The 21,717-nt window shown below is 39.9% G+C and overlaps 2 protein-coding genes across 8 annotated transcripts in view; both read left to right on the top strand.

The window, feature by feature from the left end:
* Nucleotides 1-2,251, top strand: part of ush1c (Usher syndrome 1C) — a 36,818-nt gene extending 34,567 nt beyond the window's left edge. Inside the window, 1 exon segment of the mRNA XM_088080031.1 lies at nucleotides 1,850-2,251. Within this exon segment, the coding sequence (XP_087936157.1) occupies nucleotides 1,850-1,862 (13 nt within the window). The 3' untranslated portion in view covers nucleotides 1,863-2,251.
* Nucleotides 2,252-3,570: 1,319 nt separating this feature from the next.
* The window catches only part of abcc8 (ATP binding cassette subfamily C member 8), a 68,391-nt gene continuing 50,244 nt past the window's right edge, over nucleotides 3,571-21,717 (top strand). For 2 of the 7 annotated variants that reach the window (XM_088080024.1, XM_042495818.2), the window contains exons 1-6: nucleotides 3,574-4,010; nucleotides 7,108-7,270; nucleotides 12,596-12,737; nucleotides 14,302-14,423; nucleotides 16,696-16,862; nucleotides 18,977-19,219. In XM_088080024.1, coding sequence (XP_087936150.1) covers nucleotides 3,990-4,010; nucleotides 7,108-7,270; nucleotides 12,596-12,737; nucleotides 14,302-14,423; nucleotides 16,696-16,862; nucleotides 18,977-19,219 — 858 coding nt within the window. In that variant the 5' untranslated portion in view covers nucleotides 3,574-3,989. Of the gene's footprint in view, nucleotides 4,011-7,107; nucleotides 7,271-9,421; nucleotides 9,639-12,595; nucleotides 12,738-14,301; nucleotides 14,424-16,695; nucleotides 16,863-18,976; nucleotides 19,220-21,717 lie in introns of those variants that run through there. The other 5 variants (XM_088080023.1, XM_088080022.1, XM_088080025.1 and 2 more) reach the window with 5 other exon arrangements.

Here is a 21,717-nt window from a genome sequence, read left to right as displayed (position 1 = left end):
ATTACTCAAATGCACATGTGAGGGATTTTTGTGATAACTCAGGCCATAATCTAATGAAAGTGGCCTTGTAGTTTACAGTATGTGACAGTGTGGCTTGTGTGTCTGTGTGTGCACGTGTATGCAGCCCTAAGTCAGCATCAGTCAGTCCCACTGTGAACAGAAAGGTGTTTGAAGGCAGTGCAACACTGTACAGACACGGCTACCTACTTCAGCACTAGCCCTCCCTCTCCTTCTACCTCACACTCATCCTGGTAATCGACTTAGTCTTCAAACCTCCTCCTCTTCACTGCACGTCTCAGAGGGGATGTTTGGTGTGTCATTTGTTTTTGTTTGGCTCCGTTCTTTGTTCTTTAGCACATGTGACAGTCTCCCTGTCAATCAGAAGAAACAAGCAGAGTATTTTGGTATTTGTTTCCCTTGGTATTACTGTCACAGCTCAGTTATTTTCCAGAAAAGCTAGTGTGACAGTGATCGAATACACTGTATACAGTATGCAATTTCTCTATTTCAAAATGCCCTTAGGAAATGTTTCTTTTTGCTTAAACATGTGCTCTACAATGATACAGCCATGCGTATCATAAACAAGAAGACGTTTACAACTAATGCGATCAGTGACCCATCCTGCCATACATCTAACAAATCCCCACCCAGTGAGCCGTATGTAAGCACAGATGTACATGTGTGACCTCTGCGGTATTGGCTGCTTCGATGAGCCTGAGACCTGCCAGCCTTCAGCAGTTGTTCTGATTGATGTTGTTTTCCAGGACTGTTACATGTTCTGACATACTTAGACACTAAGTGACACCAACTGTTCCTGTCACAAGGATTCCTCTGCTGCTGCAGTAAAAGATTAATATGTTTGCAGCGTTTCATCAGAATTATTTTGGGGGTGATAAAGTTTTAAAATGCCAGAGAAAAGGGTTTTGCAGTTTTTATCCCTCAGTCACTAAAGAAAAGACAAGAGTTCAGTTTAAAGGAGCATTGTGCAGGTTTTCATGGAATCTAGTGGTGAGGATTGCAGATTGCAGCCAGCTGAAACTTCTCCCATGTGCCAAACATGAAACCCCGGTTAGGATTATTTCAGTGTCCATTGTTCAGGAGGTCTTTTCCTCTCCAAAACAAATGGACCAGGATATTTAAATCGATGAAAACACTGAATTAAGTAGTTTCACATAAAAAATCTATTTTTATCTGATGCTGTTTGGCTCGTTGCAGATGGGGCACTAGTCCAGCACCTGCTAATTTGTGCTCACCTTTTTTCTCTGATAACTTAAGATCCAGACAGTCAGGAGGTATTTACCAGGAGCCAGATTATCCGCAGAGGTCTCAAAGGGACTCTGTGAATTAAACCGGCAAAAACACTGCATATAGCAGTTTTGCACTAAAAATCAGTGTTTTTCTCAACATTTTGCCCATCACAGAGTGGCTGCTAACTAGAGAGGCCAACAAAAAGAATGCAGTTTTCTCTATTAAGGGCCAGTGTTTGGTTTATCCATTTTGGGCTACCATAGAAAAACAGCTAAAACACAAGAAATTGCATTTTCAGGTGATAATATACTGAAGAACATATATCTATTACATTATATTCAATTTCTGCCAATATATCCCCATATTTTTAATGCGCTGAACCTTTAAGCCCTGATTATCTTGTGTTTCTGAAACTCACCTGCATGTGTGTTGGTCTGTTGTGTTTAATGTGCAGTGACTGAAGGAAGCAAAGTATATATTAAAAAATGCTTTCCTGGTGCAAACATTTCTTAGAAATCCAGTTAAAAATACAACAGGTCATTCAACAACTGTCATTCTTATCTCACTTGTTGTTAAATTATTCTCTGGTCTTCTCCTACAGAACATTCTTCTAGTCTCATCAACAGTCTGCCAAGACAACCTGACTGATTAAAAAGAAGCTTTACATTGTTGATGATGCCTTCAGGATTCACCATGAAACTGAAAATCGCCTTTAAGCCTTGTGTCATGCATCAAGATATTGACACCACACAGTCACTAAGCATCCTCGCTGTCTTGTTTTGTGAAAGGATGATGCGGTCAATATTTGGTTGTCCCCAGTAATCTTCTTCACCTCTGTCAAGCCTGTGCATGGTTGAGCTCACTTAGATCTGCTCGGCCATTCTAACTCTGCCCTGCCCTTAGACAAGTGTCTCATTTGTCAGTCTAACAAACAGGTACTATAATCACAGCAGCTCTCTAATCTGCCTTTTCAAAGCCCAATAAATGACTGCAACACTCAGAATTGAGTTACTGTTGTGCATACAGATTTCCTGCACCTCCGTGCTTTGCTTTTTTCAACATAACATTACTGGGTTGGTGCTGCAGTAGGGAATATGAAATCAGGTTAATAATTGTCATAGGGCAAATGGCAAAACAGTCAGTACAAAGAAGCATTTTAAAACTGACTTCTTTACGGACTGTACTTTATTTATTATTTATTTATCTTTTAGAGGAGGGGGTTGGCTGGGGTGTGACCTTTTTTTTTATATCTTGTCTCTCCATGAAGCTGCAAATATTTTTCCTATATTGAGTGGGGGGAAATACATGACCCTCCCTCCAGCATTAATAACCATATTATTTGCTCACCTGGTAGACCAGGCGCCCCGTGTACAGAGGCTATGTCCTCACTGCAGGATCTGTAGGTTCAACACTGACCTGTGGCCCTTTGCTGCATGTCATCCACTCTCTCTCCCCCTTTCACATTTGAGCTGTCACTTGTAAAATGAAGGCAAAAGTAAAAAAAAAACCAACAAACATAAGATCAGATGTGGAGATGTGGAGTAAAGTGATTTTGATGGTGGACACCTTCGTCACCCACAATGTTTCCAGGGACTGTCAGAATTTTATTTATTTATTTTTTAAGATAATCTCTGATATTTCCAATTTAAATTTCCAATTTATGATAATATAATATAATATAATATATATGTGTGTATATACCAACAGTGCAGTTCCAGGTTCAGGAGGTATTTAGAATAAGCACAAAATAGCCCACAACCATTTAAAGTTGTATGTCCCTCCCCAAGCCCAAATAACAAACACAAGTCGCTCCCCATGTCCCACATAACTAATGAACAGTCCATTAGTATCCATGACTGACACAATGTAAAATTTATTAAAAGCTGTATAGATGTTCCTATGTTATGGTTGTTTTAAAGGCGCATAAACAATATGCTGTTCATTCACAAGGTGCTTTGGGTAAACTGCTCTCTCCTGCATCACATCCTTTCTTACTGTTTCCTTCATCTTTATCTGGTATCTTGACAGCTCTGCATCGCTTTATTCTGACCCTGGGGAGCCACACAGTTTTGTAATTAAATGTCCACAGGGGGCAATAGTGCTCCTTGAATACTAAACTACTCACAGAACGAGGGAGACCCAACTGTGTTTATAATTCAGCTTTTAAAGAAACCTGAATGCCATTAGATTAAATCAGAGTTTAAGTGTTAATTGTGAAAAATGTAAATTATAGGTGATGAAAGAAAATCGGAAATCCATCATATAATGTTACATGTGTGTTGTCTCGCTGTGCAGCATCCCACTTCACTGTTATATAATCGTGCAGTCATCCGCTCCCGCTACATGATGACATACGTGACTGCTGTCTGCTGCGAATTTCAGCGTTGTATCGACCGCTGTTGTGTGTTTGGTTGAGCGCCCCCCCTGCCACTGTAACCCGCCGGTTGACGGTTCATGTCAGAGACCAAAGGTGGCCTTGGGTGGAAGATCTGCCCTCCTCTTCCTCTTCCTCCTCCTCGGTACCCGGGTTCAGCACCGTGGACAGCTCCCTGCCTCCACCCTTAAACCACCGCGTGCGGGTTAGATGGTCAAACACAAAGTGGGACAGCAAGAAGTCGGCTGAACACATGAGAGACTGCTGTTTGGGAAATTTTACCCCTTTTGTTTTTTTAACATCCAACCGACGGATGTGACAGCGTCGAAGAGTTTTTTGGGAGTCAGGGAAACGCCGCTTAAACACAATGATCTCACGATATAAACCGGTAAGTGCTGCTGGCTGTGTCACCTGGTTACTGATCGATACTCACTTTGAATAATAGCCTGCAATGCCCTATTGAGATATTCTTAACACAGCATAGCATTATTTTGTTGACAGCATGAGGCATTTCTCAATTACACATACATAATGTATCTAAATATTCACTGGGGACATACATGTTTTTCATTTGCATACATAACTGTACAGAGTTGGCTACAGATAAAGGCTAGTCTAATGATGTTACAAGTCATTTTAGATCACAGTTATGAGGGAACCCTTGTGTGTGCTGTAATGGGATTATACATCACTGGGATTCATATCTAGGGGCAAATTATTGGAGAGAATAAATTATTGGATGTGTTGGTTTCGCGGCAGGGCTGTTGCATGGGGGTAACACGTTCTCACAGCCAGATGGAGAACATTTTGTAAATAGATTCATGCATGATTCAACACTCACCTCTTAGTCTCACTTTACTCCCACAGACAAAATCATCACACACCGTCAACCCTGTTATATTTAGTTGGCATGTGTCTGTGTCTGTGGTTCTGTAACACATGTGTGATGTTACCACATAACAATGGCAGAGTCTCTATATGTGGCTGATAGTGATTTTAGGAATACATTGTTCTCGATCTTTGCTATAAGCCCCCTAGCTGTACTAACCTTTTTGCTTTCTGAAAGTCTCTGTGAGTGGCTGCTGCTTCTCTACTCTTTCTTTCTCTCACACACACTGAAGCTTCAGCTGTCCCCAGGCAATCCAGTGATGGACAGTGCTCATCTCTGAAGTAGGGCACAGAAGTAATAGCTCGACCAGTTTTCCCAGCTGCAAAACAAAAAAAAAAATGGATAATGATGCAGACACAGTGCATGATAATCAAAGATGATTATCTTTAATTGAGGTACTGATGTTGGCAGTATATTCTATTCTCATTTATCTGCTGATGTGGCAGGTTAGTCTCTGCTGTGCCATGCATTTCAGATGTTTGTGGACATACCTCTCTTTTCTGCTTATATATTCAAAACCCCCATGTATAGCCCAATTGTTTAATGTCAGCTGGTGTAAGTATAGTCTCTCTGAGTAAGAAGATAACTTGTGCGAGAAGTGAGAGGACAGAGCTGCAATTAGGTGTTGTAGTGAAAGATCAGCTGAAATCTTCACTTTTAGTTATGCCTGGTGTCTTCTTTTCTATACATTCGATTACATCCAGAATATGTTTGTTCTAAAGCGTACATCAAAACTGCATGTTTTCTCGATGACAGCCTCCAAAAAGATAACACATTGTTATTTGTTTGCTTTTTGTATACTCCTAAGCCTACAAGAGAAATCTGGATGAAACTATGTGCTTGAAGTAAAAAGCCTATTGCAGACTCCATCGAGAACAGCTTGCAAAGAAATTATGGCAGCAATCACACAAACAATGCAACATCTTAATTAACAGTTATTGTCTTGTCCCTCACATGAAGAAGATACAAGACTGCTACCATTGTTGCATTCTATCAAAACTTTTCAATTTTACCTGGATTAAATACGAAGTGGTCACTGCATGCATTTATGTTTTGCTTTGCATCGTCACTACTACTAGAATTACAGGGAAAGTAAAAAGCATCTGCTGTCATTTCTCGTAAAAAAGCAGTAGACACACTTCTAAACATTGTATTATATGTCGGCGCTTTTACAGCAACATGTCTCTGAGATGTTGTTTAATGGACAGCAACATCTATGCAGAATGCAGTCACACAGACATTTAAATGGGGGAGAATATAAACTAAATGTCTCTTTCATATAGCTTCCCATCTATACCAAGTCTTTTTTATTGCTTTTATGAGTCTCAGTATCTGTTCAGTTAATGGTATTGCAAGCACAGAATCCCATTTTGATAACAGCTGTTGAATACATTATCTTTTTCTGTATTCTTATGTTACTTAAACATACCCCAGCACATATTTCAGTGTGTGTAAAACAATCATGTCAACTGCTCATTACGTTTCAGCTTATCTCCCTGTTGTTATTATGTGAAGGTCACAGTGGCTTGGATTACATTAAACACAAAACAATTTAACCAGAAATAAAAGGCCATGAGTCTGTCCCTGTTGATACATGGATTATCAGAAATCAGCTCCCATGTGGCTCTCTGCTGATCCCTCTGAGCAAATCAGCTGCCACTGGCTGCAGCGGGAACTCTCCCCGCAGGATCTGAACGCACAATGCACCCGTCCCAGGAATACATTAATGTTTCATGTCCTCCCTTTTTTTTCTTTTTTTTTTAACTTATCAGCGCAACCTACTTATTCAGTCACAGCTGTTCTTTCTTGTGTAGAACTCTTGTTTTAATATGAGTTAAAATAACAAATGACTGAGGGGTAGAGTTATGTAATTTTCTGAAAACATGGTGCTGGGATTTAGATTAGTGCGCTTGCTCAAGCTTTACATGCACCTTTATAGCCTACAAGGTTTGCTCTGCTCACTCAGCAGCTATTGCCCCCTTCTCTTTCCTTTCTCTCCTCTCTCTCTTTCTCTCTCTCAGTCATTCATGCATTGCTCCCTCCTGCCCTCACCCCCCTACCTTCAGTGGCTCAGTCCTCCAGCTCCCTCTGCACACTGCGCTCTCGTCTTCCAAGGTCGACTCTGAGCTCTCCTAGAGACAAGAATAGCAGTGTGCGCTGCAGAATGCCACCGCTGCTCTAGTTGTATGCGTGTGCTTGTGTGTGTCTGAATGCATTCCAGTGGAGCTGAGCAGCAGCAAGCTTCAGTTTTAGAGGATGTCTGAGGACTGCGGGCAGATGGGATGCAGATGTTTCTCACCAGCATGGCCGGGAAAGCAGCTTAGACTGCCGGAGAGGAGAGAGAGCTGCTGCCGCACCGGACTGTGACTGCTTCTGACCCTTTTTCTCCCTCCTTCCCTCTCTCCCTCTGACTCCTCTTCTACTGGATCTGATATTTGGGAGCTGGATTCAAGAGGGAGCAAGACGGAGGTCACTTTGGGAATTATCTACTGAAGACGCCATCAGTGTTCCCTTTGAAAAGACGACATGCTCTGAGAGCCTCTATTTAAAATCTGTCTCTTCTCTGCCTCCTCTTCCTCCAACCGGTTCCCTGCAGAGTCCCGGTTCCACCATGTCCTTGGCGTTTTGCGGGAACGAGAATAACTCGGTGGCCTACAACGTGGACGCAGGGGTTCTGAACAACGGCTGTTTCCTGGATGCACTCAATGTGGTGCCACATGTCTTTCTCCTCTTCATCACCTTTCCCATCCTCTTCATTGGTGAGTGTTGCTGGGCGGTGAGATCCTCAGCCTCTTCGCACCACACCTCCCTACACAGACCACACACACACACACACACACACACACACAAACACACACACTTATGCTATGATGATGTAGAGGATCTCACAAAAGCTTGGTCAGCTTAAATGGATTTTCTATCTGCCTTCCTTAGTTTTCTCTCAATCAGCTTATTTACTTTTACATCTATGATGAGAAAGTCTTTATTTGTATAAAAACTAAACTTGTAAAATGTTTCATTTCCATTATAAAGTATATACACGGAAAATGTGCTTCCTTGAGTTGAATCACCCTCTCTGTAAGTGTTGGTTGTCCCATAGCCAGTGATAGAAATGTGAGTCTCTTGAGTATGGTAGGGATGTCAGGACATATTTAATGTCACTCCTCTGATATATGTGCTGTACAGAGGTAAAGAGATGCCAACATGCTAGCATTAGGTTACACATCTTTTGCTCCCCTGGCTTTTGGCCAATCCATTAGTGTCATCATCAGTGTGTAACAGACCAGCTCTGAGTTGCTGCACACACTCCCTGCAACAGTCACACATGCTCTGGCTGAAAATGAAAAAATGAAATATTCACTGTTTTTTAGTTTAAGGTGTTGATGAACTAATAGTTATACATATTATATTCAGTTCCTGCCAATATATCCCCCTAAATCCCACACAATAGATCTCTAGGTGGAGAAAAGAAATAATGCTTATTAGCAGACTAAAAGTAGAAAGGCAAAAACACTCACTGGAGGATGGTGTGAATGTTGTTAGAGGATAGCCAACAGAACCTGACTGGGAGCTGCAGTGATTTCTCTCTCTGCTTTGTCACCTTGAGCTGTACTGCTTTCACTAATAACTTTGTCACTAAAGACAATCCTTTGGGGTGGGAAAGCTTTTCTGTCCACCTTTATAAACTGTATCCTGCGCTCTGTTCTGCCCTGCAGATGTGTAATGCGCTGCTCTTTCAAGTGGTGGCTTATGAGTTCAGCTAGTCATCAAGGCCACTGAAACAGGATGGTTTAAAAACATGCACCACAGCCTACCACAGGACTATTGTACCTCTGTTAGGGTTACAACTAATGATTATTTTCATTTTCAGTTGATCTGTTAATTATTTTTTTTGCTATTTGATTAATCTTCAGCATATAAAATGTCAGAAAATGGTGAAAAATGTCTATCACAATTTCTCAGAGCTCAAATGGACTTATTCTGATGTCTTGTTCTAGCCAACCAGGAGTTCAAAACCCAAAGATGTTTTTATTTTAAAACACACAAGACAAATTATACCCATCAAATCTTCACATTTGAGAAGCTGGAGCCAGTGAATCCTTGGCAATTTTTGCCAAAAATGTACATCAATTAATCGACTAATCATTTCAGCTCTAACCTCAGTCTTCTGTATGGTGAAACCAACAACCCTGAATATATCCAGTGATCCTGATTAGGTATGGTCAACCAAATAAATAACTATGTGTGAATTATATTTAAAATCTGGCAAATTTAGTGAAGATAAAGTATTCGTTTTACATGTGTGAAAAATTTAGGCCAACATCAAATCCCAACTCATCAAATGGCAATGCTTGGTCAGTGGCCTGTTGGCATCAGACACCGACGCACCCTTTAGGGCAACATGAGATGCAATGGGCGGCAGTATTTGTAGATGCTCTGGGAAACTACTGTAGTGTAAAGAGTGAGAAAGTCGACAAGTCAAGTCCGGACTTTCACCCAGTAGCCCGCTGTTTGTGTGTTAAACCAAAAGTCAATAAATATAGAGATATTTTAATAACAACCCAGTGTGTTAGTAGCAGAATATGCCAGTGATGTATGGTGCCTGACATTAATAACGAATGTACTTATTAAGCCAAACCATAACATTTTTTCTAAACTTAATCATGTGCTTTTGTTACATAAACCTAAAGATCTGTAAACCTGAAAACAAAGTGATTTACCAAAGTTCTAAGTTTAGTTTGAAAAAGACTGTATTCATTTAACGAGCAGAAATTGTATGTAACCCAGTGACAATACAGGGTTAAAAGAACAAAAAAATGTATTAAAACTGCGTAATGTCCCTTTACAAAGATCAGCCAATCAGAAACGATAGTCCCTCCCCTAGCTGAACTTGATTGACAGGTCACTACGTCATTGCGTGATCCTGCGTATGTATGTGAGGTAAAGAGCGGAAACGAGCATGGATGTTGGCGACAGGAGAGAATAGAGTAAACAGACGGAATTAAAGTTAACAGAGTAGATAAAAGTGAATGCATCAACAAGTTAACGAACCAACACAGAAGGCAAACGAAGGAGAAGCAACCAGAAACTTGGGAAACGTCCGATTTTCCACCTCCATTTATCCCAGTAAGCTAGCGAACTGCATGATGCTAACATTGCTAATTTCGCTGCATTGCCTGCACGTTTTGAGTGTTTGGGGACGTTTTTTGCCTCAGTGCTGTGGTTATTGATTGTTGATCGTGTTTAAAGCATAAAGCTGTTAATTAGCAGCCCTAATACAACTCAAAGTAGCAACCTAATGCTCAAGTTAGCTGAGTACGGCTGCATTATGTGTGTTTCTTTGTTTTAGAGATTAGCTGAGTGAATTTCACAGCAGCTTTAGTAAAGAGAAGGTAATTACAAATACCAAATTGTTTCTCATAATGATTTTATGATTTTTTTGAGCGTGAAAATGTTAAATCATTGTGCTTGAATTCTGTTTTGGGTAGATATAATATTTTATGTTTCTGTTGTGTGTACTCTCATTAGAGTATGAGTGTTGCAAACATAAGCAGAGCTATTTGAAGCATGTACTGCCTACCATTTATATTAATATTAGATAAAGTATAGCCTGACGCTGTTGCAGATGGTTAGTACAGGCTGTTATTAAATTAGTACTACAGTGTATGATGGTATATGCTGGTTCTACTGTATAGTCATTCAGAAATTGAACTGAGGTGTAAAGTTTTGAACTAGAGTGTGATAAATAGGCCTGAACATGTTATCATTTAGTATTATACAGCATGTGGTGCTTGGTGTTACATGGTTGTCATACTTTAGTATGATTGTTGTACAATCATACTAAATCAATTTAAAGGGTCCATTTTTTCATACATGTTTATGCAAATGTGTTTCAAATTGTTGCTTGCAAATTTATGTATGTAAAAGTTACCGTTCATAACTTACATCACCCGGTACTTTAGTTTATGGTATATATCACTGAGCTCCTTCTGAACCTAGCACTTACTCATAGTGGGTTGCACAGTTACATGGACGTTTCCTGTGAAAATGAAAATGTATTTTGGAAAGAGACAATGCATATTATGAGCGTAAATTGACACGCCATCACTGAGCATCTAAAACTGACACAGAGGCGATACCTATTGTGTCACATTTTGACGTGATGGGCCAATGACCAAGCGTCTGTATTTGAAAAGTTGTTAGTGAGAATGGGTTACAATACTGAGGCGCTGTGTGTGTGTGTGTGTGTGTGTGTGTGTGTGTGTGTGTGTGTGTGTGTGTGTGTGTGTGTGTGTGTGTGTGTGTGTGTGTGCGCGTGCGCGCGCAAATGTGACAACACACATCAAAGACAACATCCCTGCCAGCCTGGACCCTCACCACTATGCTTTAAGAAGCAACAGATCCACAGACGATGCCATATCTACTGCTTTTCACTCAGTCTTCACTCACCTGGAGAATAAGAACAGCAACATCAAGATGTTGTTTGTTGACTTCAGCTCAGCATTCAACACAATCTCTCCCATAAAGCTGATTGGAAAACTTAACACTCTGGGCTACAGAGTACAACACTCTGCAACTAGATACTGGACTTCCTCACATGCAGACCCCAGAGAGTTTGGATTGGCAGTCACATGTTTTCTACATTAGTGCTCAACGATGGAGCCCTCCCGGACATCAGGAGAACTCTATTGTGAAGTATGCAGACGACACTACCATCATCGGCTGTATTTCAAACAACGGTGAAAACTCATACTGGGAGGAAATCAACAATTTTGCAGAGTGGTGCACAGAGCATAATCTACTGCTCAGTATCAGTAAAACCAAGGAGCTGACAGTTGATTTTAAAAAGAAGGAGGCAAAGACACACACCCATGTCTACATCAGTGGAGCTGAGGTGGAGCAGGTGAACAGCTGTAGGTTCCTTTGAATTACTATCACTGAGAATCTATCTTGGTCATCACACATCAACACCCAGGTTAAAAAAGCACAGAAAAGGCTCCACTTCCTACCGAAACTTAGGAAGTTTAAATTCCAGAGCAAGATTAACTTCTTCAGAGGAGCAATAGAAAGCACACTGACTGGAAACATCATGAACTGGCATGGTTCGTGTACGGCCCAGAACAGGAAAGCTTCACAGCGGGTGATTAAATCTGCTCAGAACATAACTGGTTCCCATTTACAGAGCACCTGCGACCTCGGCTAAGTGAGGTGTCTGCACAGAGCCCAAAGGATACTGAAAGACAGCAGCCACCCCAGCCACAGTCTGTTCACTCTGCTGCCATCTGGAAAAAGATACAGACGTATCCGCTGCCGAACCACCAGACTTCGGAGCAGCTTCTTTCCCCGGGCTGTGAGACTCCTCAATTCTCCTTCGACACCAAAAAGATGTAGGATTTAGGATCAACCTCAATTTAATTTCTTCTTAAACCACGCTTAAGAAAAATGACAATAAATCTACCTTTTACCTTCTACCTTGTGTGTGTTCAGTCTGAACCAGCACTCTCAGAGAGATAAATTGTCCAGCTTCTGAGGTGTCGACAACAGAGGAGTCATTAACACATATGGATCAGCAGATAAGTGTTTTATGACAGCAATACAAACATCGAGAAAAGTGAAGGGACAAAGGAGTCTCAAAGTACTAACAATAAGAGCTAAAATAATTGGCTTGAGGTCTTCAGGCCAGCAGCCATCTGGCTGCTCTCATCGACTTGACTGCCAAGCATCGAGCAATGTAATGAAAGTGATGATAACACAGTTAATAAACACTGGCTGGCTGTCAGGAGCCCAGTAGATGCATCCTTATTGTACCTTTCATTCAGCCTTGCTTCAAATATTAGAGCACTTTGTTATGCAGCTCAGGATGTTAAAGATTGCACTGGGAGTAAAAAACACTAAGTCAAAACTGTTTGCAAGGTTTTTTTTAAAATGTATATTTACAGCTACTCACATTGAAATGTCTCAAGAAAAAAAACAAACATTTTTTTAAAATTCCCTTTTTTATTTTACTGCCTGACTGTGTATTTAAGTTACATACCTGATGCTTTTTTTAACCTATCTTTCTTATTTCCTGTTTCCTGTTTGAGGCTGGGGTAGCCAGAGCTCAAAGGTCCACATCCACCACAGCACCTGGCTTCACTTTCCTGGTCACAACCTGCGCTGGCTCCTCACCTTCGTCCTGCTTTTCATCCTCGTCTGTGAGATCGCAGAGGGCATTGTCTCTGATGGGTATGTTTGACACACTAATAATTCCAAAAATTTACTAATTACTCAGCTTGAAAAGGTCCATATGTAAGATTTTAAAATAATTTTCCTTTAATTTTGTTTATTCATGATAAACGGACAAAATCAACAAGTTGATAATTCATACTGAATTTTATTTGGTGTTGTCTTGAGTGTGCTTCATTGTGTGACAAGTTCCTCCACATACTGCTGAGTCATGCTAGTCATACTACCAACGGCTATTTTTACACCTGGGATGGTAGGTCAATGGAATTAACTGCAATTAACACTTACCTGTCGACTTCATCGCCATATAACACCTGCTCAGTAATGCTCAGACTCACTAGAGACCATTACCAAGCATCCTGCCTTTTCCAAAAATGATGTTGTTGTTTTTAAAAATCTGTTTTAAAAAATATATTTCTATAGTTTATATTTGCATTTAGTTTTAATTGATTGAGCATCAACTAAAAGTTAGAAAACAGAGAGAATAATTATAGCTGCTGCACAGCAGTGGGTCGGAGCTGGCCATTTTAAAGAGTAAGAAGCTCAACTAAACATACCTATAGAGAAGTGTTTAGAAAGGGAGGAAGAATAAAGAGGAAAGAAGATAAAGTGGAGGATGAGGAAGACAACAAATCTATGAGGATCAGTCAGTAGGACTTATCATTAATACTTGAAAAATATTTGAAATTAAAATGTTAGTATGCTGAATTAGTCTACCAACATCTAAAAGGAGCTGTAGGATTCTTTTAATCTTTAAATCTACCAAGAGCCTGATACTGATGTTTTACTTTATACTTGCACTTACCTGTTGGTAAAATTTAAATTAACCTAACTCACTCTAATAACCATAATCTTGCATAAAATCTACCTTTGCATATGACTTCATATTAACCTGCAATGCTTGAATATGACAATGATGATTAGCCCAGATGTCAGGCAGAAATTTGACTAATAATTCTCTTGAAAAGGTGTTAAAAAGCGTTAAAATTTCTGGTACCTGTAAACCACCTGATATAGCCACTGAGCATGTGCCCTGATCAAAAAACTCATGTTTGTATTTCTAATATGTTTGATTCTCCTCTACTTTCAGCCTCAGCAGTTGTTTCAAAACTTGAGTTTGTTTACTGAGGTAATGAATGTCGGTTTAAGTTGACGTGCCAATCACAGATTATACACATGAAGAGACACCGGAAGACACAGCTGGGCAGAAAATCCATCTCTGCCCTTCCTCTCTTTAAATCCTCCATATACTTCTTATCTGTTATCCTCTCCTCCTCTCTACCTGGGCCTCATCCTGTCGTTGTCTGATGTAGTGAGTCTGTGTGTAACAGGCTCCAGTAAACACGCAGGATTACTGTTTATCAGCTGTTTCTGCAGACTGGAGTTAGGTAGCTGCTTGTGAGTGATTGTTATTGTGTGAATAGAAGAGCTCTCTTTGTGCTCACCACTTCACTGGGCTTTTAAAAAACTTCTGTGCTTCGCTGAAGACTCTTTCACATTTGTATCAGTCATTGTTGGCTTACTCTAAGCTTTTTTCTCTTCTCTACCTGATGTTCATTTGCAGGTTCAGCCAATCCCTCCATCTTCACCTTTACATGCCTGCAGGCTTGGCCTTCATGGCTGGCATCACCTCTATTGTCTACTATCATAACATCGAGACCTCCAACTTCCCCAAACTACTATTAGGTACGGTAATCCTAAATTCAACTGTCCTTTGTACATTTATCATTCACATGCTTTTTTTTTCTCATTTACCTTTATGAACCGAGGAAAGGTTAACTGAACACAATTAAATCTTTTTTTTTTTTTAAGAAACACTCCCCCTTAGACCTTTTACTGTTGGTCTCTGTGTAGCTCTGCCCAGAGCTTTTTGTAGTGTCAAAATTTGATTAAGTCTTGTGAACGAATTGCTGAAGAGGGATCAGGGAATCAGGGCTTGTAAAACCTGGGTGATGAAATTTATAAATAAACTGACCCTCTCCGTGTCTTTCACCTTCTAGAGAACAACAGCACATTCAAATCGCATGAGCTGTGTCGGCTGATATAATTATACACCGAGTCAGGTCAAACATTTACAGATGAATGGTTCATTACATACAGATGGGATTAGAAAATGATTGAGGGCAATATAATATAGTGTAATTGTAATGCTCTGGGTAGATGATAATTATCCCTTTGCATCAGGAAAATGAGTTTCTAGTGAAAGAGCAGCACAGTTGTCTGTGTTTTAAACAAGAATAGATTTCTTGTTTGAAATTATTATTATCCCAATCCTTTATGGCATTTGAGAATTAATACACTACTATATTTTTTTTCCACAGCAACAATTAAGTTTATGGTTTTCATGTTAATTAAGAGATAAATCAGGATAAACACTGGAATCTCCTGTGTCGCAGGGGCGTTTCGAAAGGGCCCTCTCCTCCACCCATAACACGACCCCCTCAAATGCCATTAGGCCACAGTACTGTCAATCTGACAATTTGATTTGCTGCCAGAGACACACACAGACACACACACACTACAGTGTTTGAATTAAAAATAAACCAAGTTCAATGAATAATGCTGCCTTCAAATGGAATCAGACAGACAGTAGATGGCAGATGGACAACACTCTGTGGAAAGCACTGGAAAACTTAGTAGCTAACTTTCTAGCAAGGTCCAGCAAGTGTCCAGATCACCCTTGTTTTTTCCTTTTGTGAAGGAGCGCACCGAACATTGTGACAATCAAAATTCCGTCGAGGAGGACGATAAAACATTAAAATATTCTGACTTGAATGGCAGTGGTATGTGCCGATATTCTCTGCTGGCCTCACCTAATTTTACCATCCTACTCTTGTCTCCCTGATTCAGTAATGCAGCATAATTAATGCCTATGTGATGTCTTTTAATTGGTAGAACAAAACTGTATTGTCCTATATGCAAAACAGTAATAGCAAATGATATCAGGCTCTTGTGCAGTGCCACTTTATATCTTACCACCTGCTTTGGGCACAGTAGGACACTGCACAAGAGCCTGAAAATCTTGTCCAGTGTTTTCTCAGACAATTTTAATTCTGTATATATTTCTGATTAGATTTTCTAAACTTTCAATCAACCCCCTATCTATTCCAGTGTTCTCCGCCTCATGCATCATTAACTCATCAGTGTTCAGCTCTCTGCTTTACTTGCTACTCCCATCACGCCGCTGAGCTGCCTTCAGCTTTTATTAAGTCTCCATATCACTATCACCAGTCTCTTGAGGGAAGTTTAGGAGCAGTGCTGGGTTCATCATTGCATGAACAGAAATGAATCTCCTGAATTGAGACCCTGCCAATGACCCGCACGCTGCAATATACTGTCTCGGTATAGATAGATACTTTGCATCATAAAAAAGCTGTGAAAAGTCTAGGCAGATGATCTTTCCTCTTCCTCCACAGTGTAATCTTTCTTATCTTTCATCATTGTTTTCACAATCAGTCTTTCAATGTTTATCACAATAAACCCTTTTAAACTGACAAGATATGACTCCATCAAAAGACCTTCAAAGGGACAAGATAGTTGATTTAGCTGCTAGTAACTGGATTGAAGGTGTTGACCTTGGAAGCTGTTGACACATATTGCTCAAGTGTTGCTGTTGACATCTGAGGGGCAGCGGAAAGGGAGGAGCAGAGGGTGAAGACAGGAAAGAAAAAACAAGTATAAAAGGAAGGCCCCTAAAATAAGTGCATATTACAGATAATAGTCAAAATGACTAAAACAAGAAATTAATAATGTCTACACGTAGTACAGAAACATCAGTTGAGCCATGGCCGGTCTTATAGTGTATGTGAACTGTCACTCAGATTTTGACAAATGCATGTGCATGTTTCATAATTTTAAACTCCAGCTTTAATATAATCTGTCTGCAGTTGGGTTATTTAGCTTTTTGGCTTGTCCCGTAATTTGCTGCCTTGCTCTGGTCCCTGCTAAATCTCCTCAGCCCTGCTGATCTACTGGGTGCTGGCCTTCATTATGAAGACCATCAAGTTTGCCAAGTACACAGAGCATGGGATCGGCCCCAGGCAGCTTCGCTACTGCATCACCGGACTGCTGGTGCTGCTGTACGGACTCCTACTAGCTGTGGAGATCAATGTCATCCTGGGAAGGGTGAGTGTGTGTTGTCTTGTGTGTGAAGTTGTTGTGTAGCTGTTTGATTTTTGTCTGTTTTTAGCTTCAGTCACACGTCCTTCATTTAGTCTAAAATCCAAATTGGTCATGATCCCTAAAGCTGCAGAGTTAAAAATAGGTCAAATCCAGTGATGATGTTTGTTTTTCTTCCTCAAACATGTTGAGCTGTTGGGAAAATAATGTTTATGTTGTTGCTTGTAGTAGTGGTAAATGTTGTCATTGTGAAGGAGAAAGAATCGATTTGTGTATCAAAATGTAGTAAAATCTGTCCTCGAGTTCTTGAGATATTTTACCAAAACACAAATATTTTAACTTCATGGTGATGCTAGATGGGAGACCAGGGGATTACTAGAGTTATTTGGTTTTATCTTTTTAGGACCATGACGTCTGTACAGAATTTCACAGTAATACATCCAATATCCAAGTGTGATATTTGAGTCTGGAACAAAGCAGTGAACCGATTGGATAAATGACATTGCCATTCCTAAAGAAATTCCTATTTATTAAGTTAGAAACACAAACTTCTCAAGACAAATGCAGCAAGAATAAGGCAAGAAAAATAAAATTCCACCAAAAATCATTCAAGGAAGGGTTTAAAAAATAAAAAAAAATACTGTAGCATGAAGGCGATATCCTCTCTGCTTTATGAAACTGACAGTAAGAGCCTCAGGCTGCCGTCTGGCTTATAAGTGGTTCAAAGGTTTGTCAGCCTGCTGCCACAATAAAGTGTGATCAGCGATATCTTATTAGAGTTGTTTTTGAGAGGGTAGGGAACTTTTTTTTAACTCTTATTATTTATCTGGCTGTATTGACTCCTCAGCAAGCCATTCACCGTCACATATTTTGATTATTCAGTTTTTGACATTTTCAGTCACCCTCTTTGAACATGACTGAGGAAATGTCAGACTGTGTCCATTATATTCTTTTTTCCTGTGGACAGTTTAGAGTGCGTTTGTGTCTGTTAATCTCTGCACTGAGCACACATCTCTTATTGAATCTGACTCCCCTCTGTGAGCAGCAAAGAAAGGACTTTTCCCATCATGCCTTGTGCTCGGTCTGTTCACACACATACTCTCAGTCTGAGCTGTTTGTTGTTTGTTTACAGGAGGATAACTGTGATTCATTTGGTGGTGGTTCAAGTTATCTTTTAAAATAGGAATATGATTGTTTATATGATAAAAATGATTTTATATGTAAATCCATTTTATTGTTAAATATATCTTATCTTATTTTCAATAATGCTCTCCTGACTTATGATTGGCCTCCATCACTAAACTGCTAATTCTTTCAATTATTCACTCAAATTCAAGTAATTAATACACTACAACACATGAATCTGCAGAACATAATTTATAAATATTATTCTTTGCCCATTTTCCACATAACATTGCGAGACCTACTGTATAGGTTTAGGTTTAGTTTATTTAAAAAGGGACCGTGTAAATTAATAAATAAACAAGGCATAAACAACGCCAGAATTAGCCAGGAAACTATTTGTCATCCGTAGTTCTTTGGTATAATAAAATAAATATAATTTGTGTTTATAAACAATATCCATTTTTGGATGTACTCTGTGATGATTCATCTGCCAGTCACTGACCTAGTTTCTGTTTAGATTAAAAACGTGCATCGTCTCTCTTTTACTGTCTAATAGATATATCGGAGTTAAATTTCACTGCACTACATCTGCTGTTTTGTTCTGTTCTGTTATTTCTATTTTGCTCAGTATAAAGTCTAAAGTGGAGCATCTATATGAAATGTTCATCTTTGCCAAGATTCAGTTACGGTCATAGTGACATTAGACACCCTGTAATTAATACACAATATAGACCGTTTATCTTTTGGCAGCTATTATTAGTTCCTCTAAATAGAGTGTGTTCAACAGTTTTATCCATTATCTTGTAGCTCTCTCGTGCAGTATGGAGAAGATTATACTAATTATCTTCATAGATGTTGTCACAGATGAGTTGATGTTTCTGTTTCATTGAATGGCTGCACAGCTGTTGCATGTTTTTACATTCACCCCTGATTTTCAGGCTGCTGCAGATGAGTAATAAATCAAACTTGTCTTTCTCTCCCTTCTTTTCTCACAGCGCTACATGTGTTTCGCCAACCCCACAGAGGTGAAGCCCCCCGAGGACCTCCAGGACCTCGGCGTTCGTTTCCTGCAGCCCTTTGTCAACCTGTTGTCCAAAGCCACCTACTGGTGGATGAACACCTTCATTACCACAGCTCACAGACGACCCATCGACCTCAAGGTCATCGGCAAACTGCCCATCGCCATGAGAGCCCTCACCAACTACATAAAACTACGCAAGGCCTTCGAAGAACAGAAGGTTAGTACACTCAATGACTGTCGGTGATCTTTTCTTCTTTGTGGAAAAAAAGGGGATTGCAGTCTAATGCCAGAATCACCTCAGCTGATAGACCAGTGTGAAAAGGCATCATAACACACACTTCTCACATTACAGTAAATCAACCAGTACGGTGTAAGGTAAGAGTATAATGTTAGTACTCAAGTGTGCCATTTTCCAAGACACTGTGAAAGATTCTTTTGATTTCAGATCTGAGATCTTTTAACTGAGGTGGCAGAAATCAAAAGGCATCACTTTATTTCTTGCGTCATTTATGCTGAATAAATAATCGCGGACGTGTCAGGCACTGGTGCAGATGGTCACATGAGTAACAGAAGATGATCTGTGTGTTGGCAAGAAAATCTGCAAAAAATGAGGGGTAATGTTGAGCTGTTTCTCTCATGACTTCTAATTTTTGTCAGGGGTGAAATGTTGATGCATTTTAAACACAAATTACAGAGCAAATGTCTGCCTGTGGAGAAGGTCCTTATGTTGTTTTAAGCCAACATACAACCAGATTACAAATGGGAGAAAACTGCCATCTTTCTGAAGGTGGCGATTATTATCAAGGGATAAACGTTGGCCTCCCGCTTACAGACACAAATAAATATTTAAGTATTTCTGTAAAAGCTGAAAGTTCAGCATGTTTGACTTTTTGTGACCATACTTTTTTATTTTAGGCCCATTTGTTAGTTCAACTGCCGTAACAAATCTTGTGTTTGTAATGCTGCATTACTGTCTATGTAGTGTCTATGTATGTTAGTGAGTCTGACGTGCATCTGGGAGTTTTTTTTTTTTTTGATACAGCTGTTCTCATAAAAGATGTTGGTATCTGTCCAGCGATGACTCAGCCCTGGCTGAACTGGGACCTTTAACTGTATTCAGACGTCACAGAGATAAATAGTTAATAGTGTAAACACAAAAATGCAACACTGTTTTTAAATGTACACATGCTTGAGATTATTCACAAATCACAGTCCAACTAAAGTTGTCGTCACTAACTTTTATAAAAATAACTTTGTCATATTTGCTGAAACGCCACTATAGTTGATGGGACAAATAATCTTTGAAAAGGAAAAAAAACCCACATTTGTCTGTCTCCTCTTAGTGCTTCTAGTGATGATTGCAACAGTCTGTTGCATGTAAATGAGTATGTAACGCAGCTGTCAGTCATGTCAGTCACTGCTTGTGAACTGCAATTGAACTTTGCAGCACTGATCAAATATAAATAAAGATTATCTTACTGCATTGCCCATTTCAAATGTTTCCAGAAAAACACATTTCAGTGAACTTTTTGAATGTAAAATGGGAAAGTTTGTGACCTGATGTTGTGTTGACAACATAGACAGTAACATTATGGTTATAGCTACAATGGCATCACCCACTGGTTTGTGGACTCCTGTTTTGAATACTCTAGTTTGACATTTTATCTGCCACTATCATGTTTTTTTTGGGTTTTTTTGGAGCTAGAAGTGTCCATAGTTGGGCTTCAGGGTGGAGCTGAGGAGGAGCGAGGGGTGGATCCGACTGAGAAGCTGCGAACACTTTCAGCACACAGTCTGTCATCAAAGTGACCCCCTCTTAATAATGCCTAACTTTAAGCCTTGGTAAAATTTAAACACATGACTTGTGTAAAAATTCATCCCCTGTTCAGTTGTCATAAAAGTTGAAATTAGCTGTAGAGACCAAAACCTTTTTTTTTGTACAAGGCTATATACATGATTATTTCTGCTGTCAAGTTAAACATTTTAACGTGGTGGTCTTTGAGGATCGATTCGCTTCTAGAGCCAGCTGCAAGTGGTCATTCAAGGAATTGCAGTTTTTGGCCCTCCTGTGCTGACATCGTTCCTCAGCCCTGTAGGTTGCGTTTATTTAATAACAGTCAATGAAAAAACGAGAAGGCACAGTGATTGACATGATTGACATTGCATTTGATGAGCTGTATGAGATTCTAGCGAATGACATGCAAAGCACTAGGAAGAGAGGCATGATATTTTTTATTTTTTTCACAGACTTTCTGTCTCTTGCATTTTTTCCAGACTGTCCTCCATGTATGTAATGGATGTGGACAAAATGTTTGTCACATTTTGTGATAAGGGCCCCACAGTGGATCAGTGGTTCGCACCGCTGCCAGTTCAAACCTGTTGTCCAGCTCGGGCCTTTCTCTGTGGAGTTTATATATTGTCCCTGTGTCTTTGTCAGATTCGGCTTGCAGTCAAACGTCATGCAGATTTAGTGAACTGGAAGCTCTAAATTGTGATAAACTCCCGGTCTTGGGAGTACCCCTGGCTCTTGTCCAATGCATGCTGGGATATTTGAGCCCTCTAAGACTAAGACTCTAAGCTGGTATTGAAAGTGGGTGGATAGATGCTGTTCAACACAGCAACAAGGATTTGGTTGTTTGATGAAATGAAATGAAATCTACTTTGGACAAAAGTGATGCACAATCAAAAAAAACAGTTTTGCACTGAGTGAATGCT

Source organism: Plectropomus leopardus, chromosome 7, assembly GCF_026936395.1.
Source record: "Plectropomus leopardus strain MGB_pleo_1.0 chromosome 7, ASM2693639v1, whole genome shotgun sequence".
NCBI classification, from domain to species: domain Eukaryota; kingdom Metazoa; phylum Chordata; class Actinopteri; order Perciformes; family Serranidae; genus Plectropomus; species Plectropomus leopardus.
This window is presented reverse-complemented; position numbering and strand designations above follow the sequence as displayed.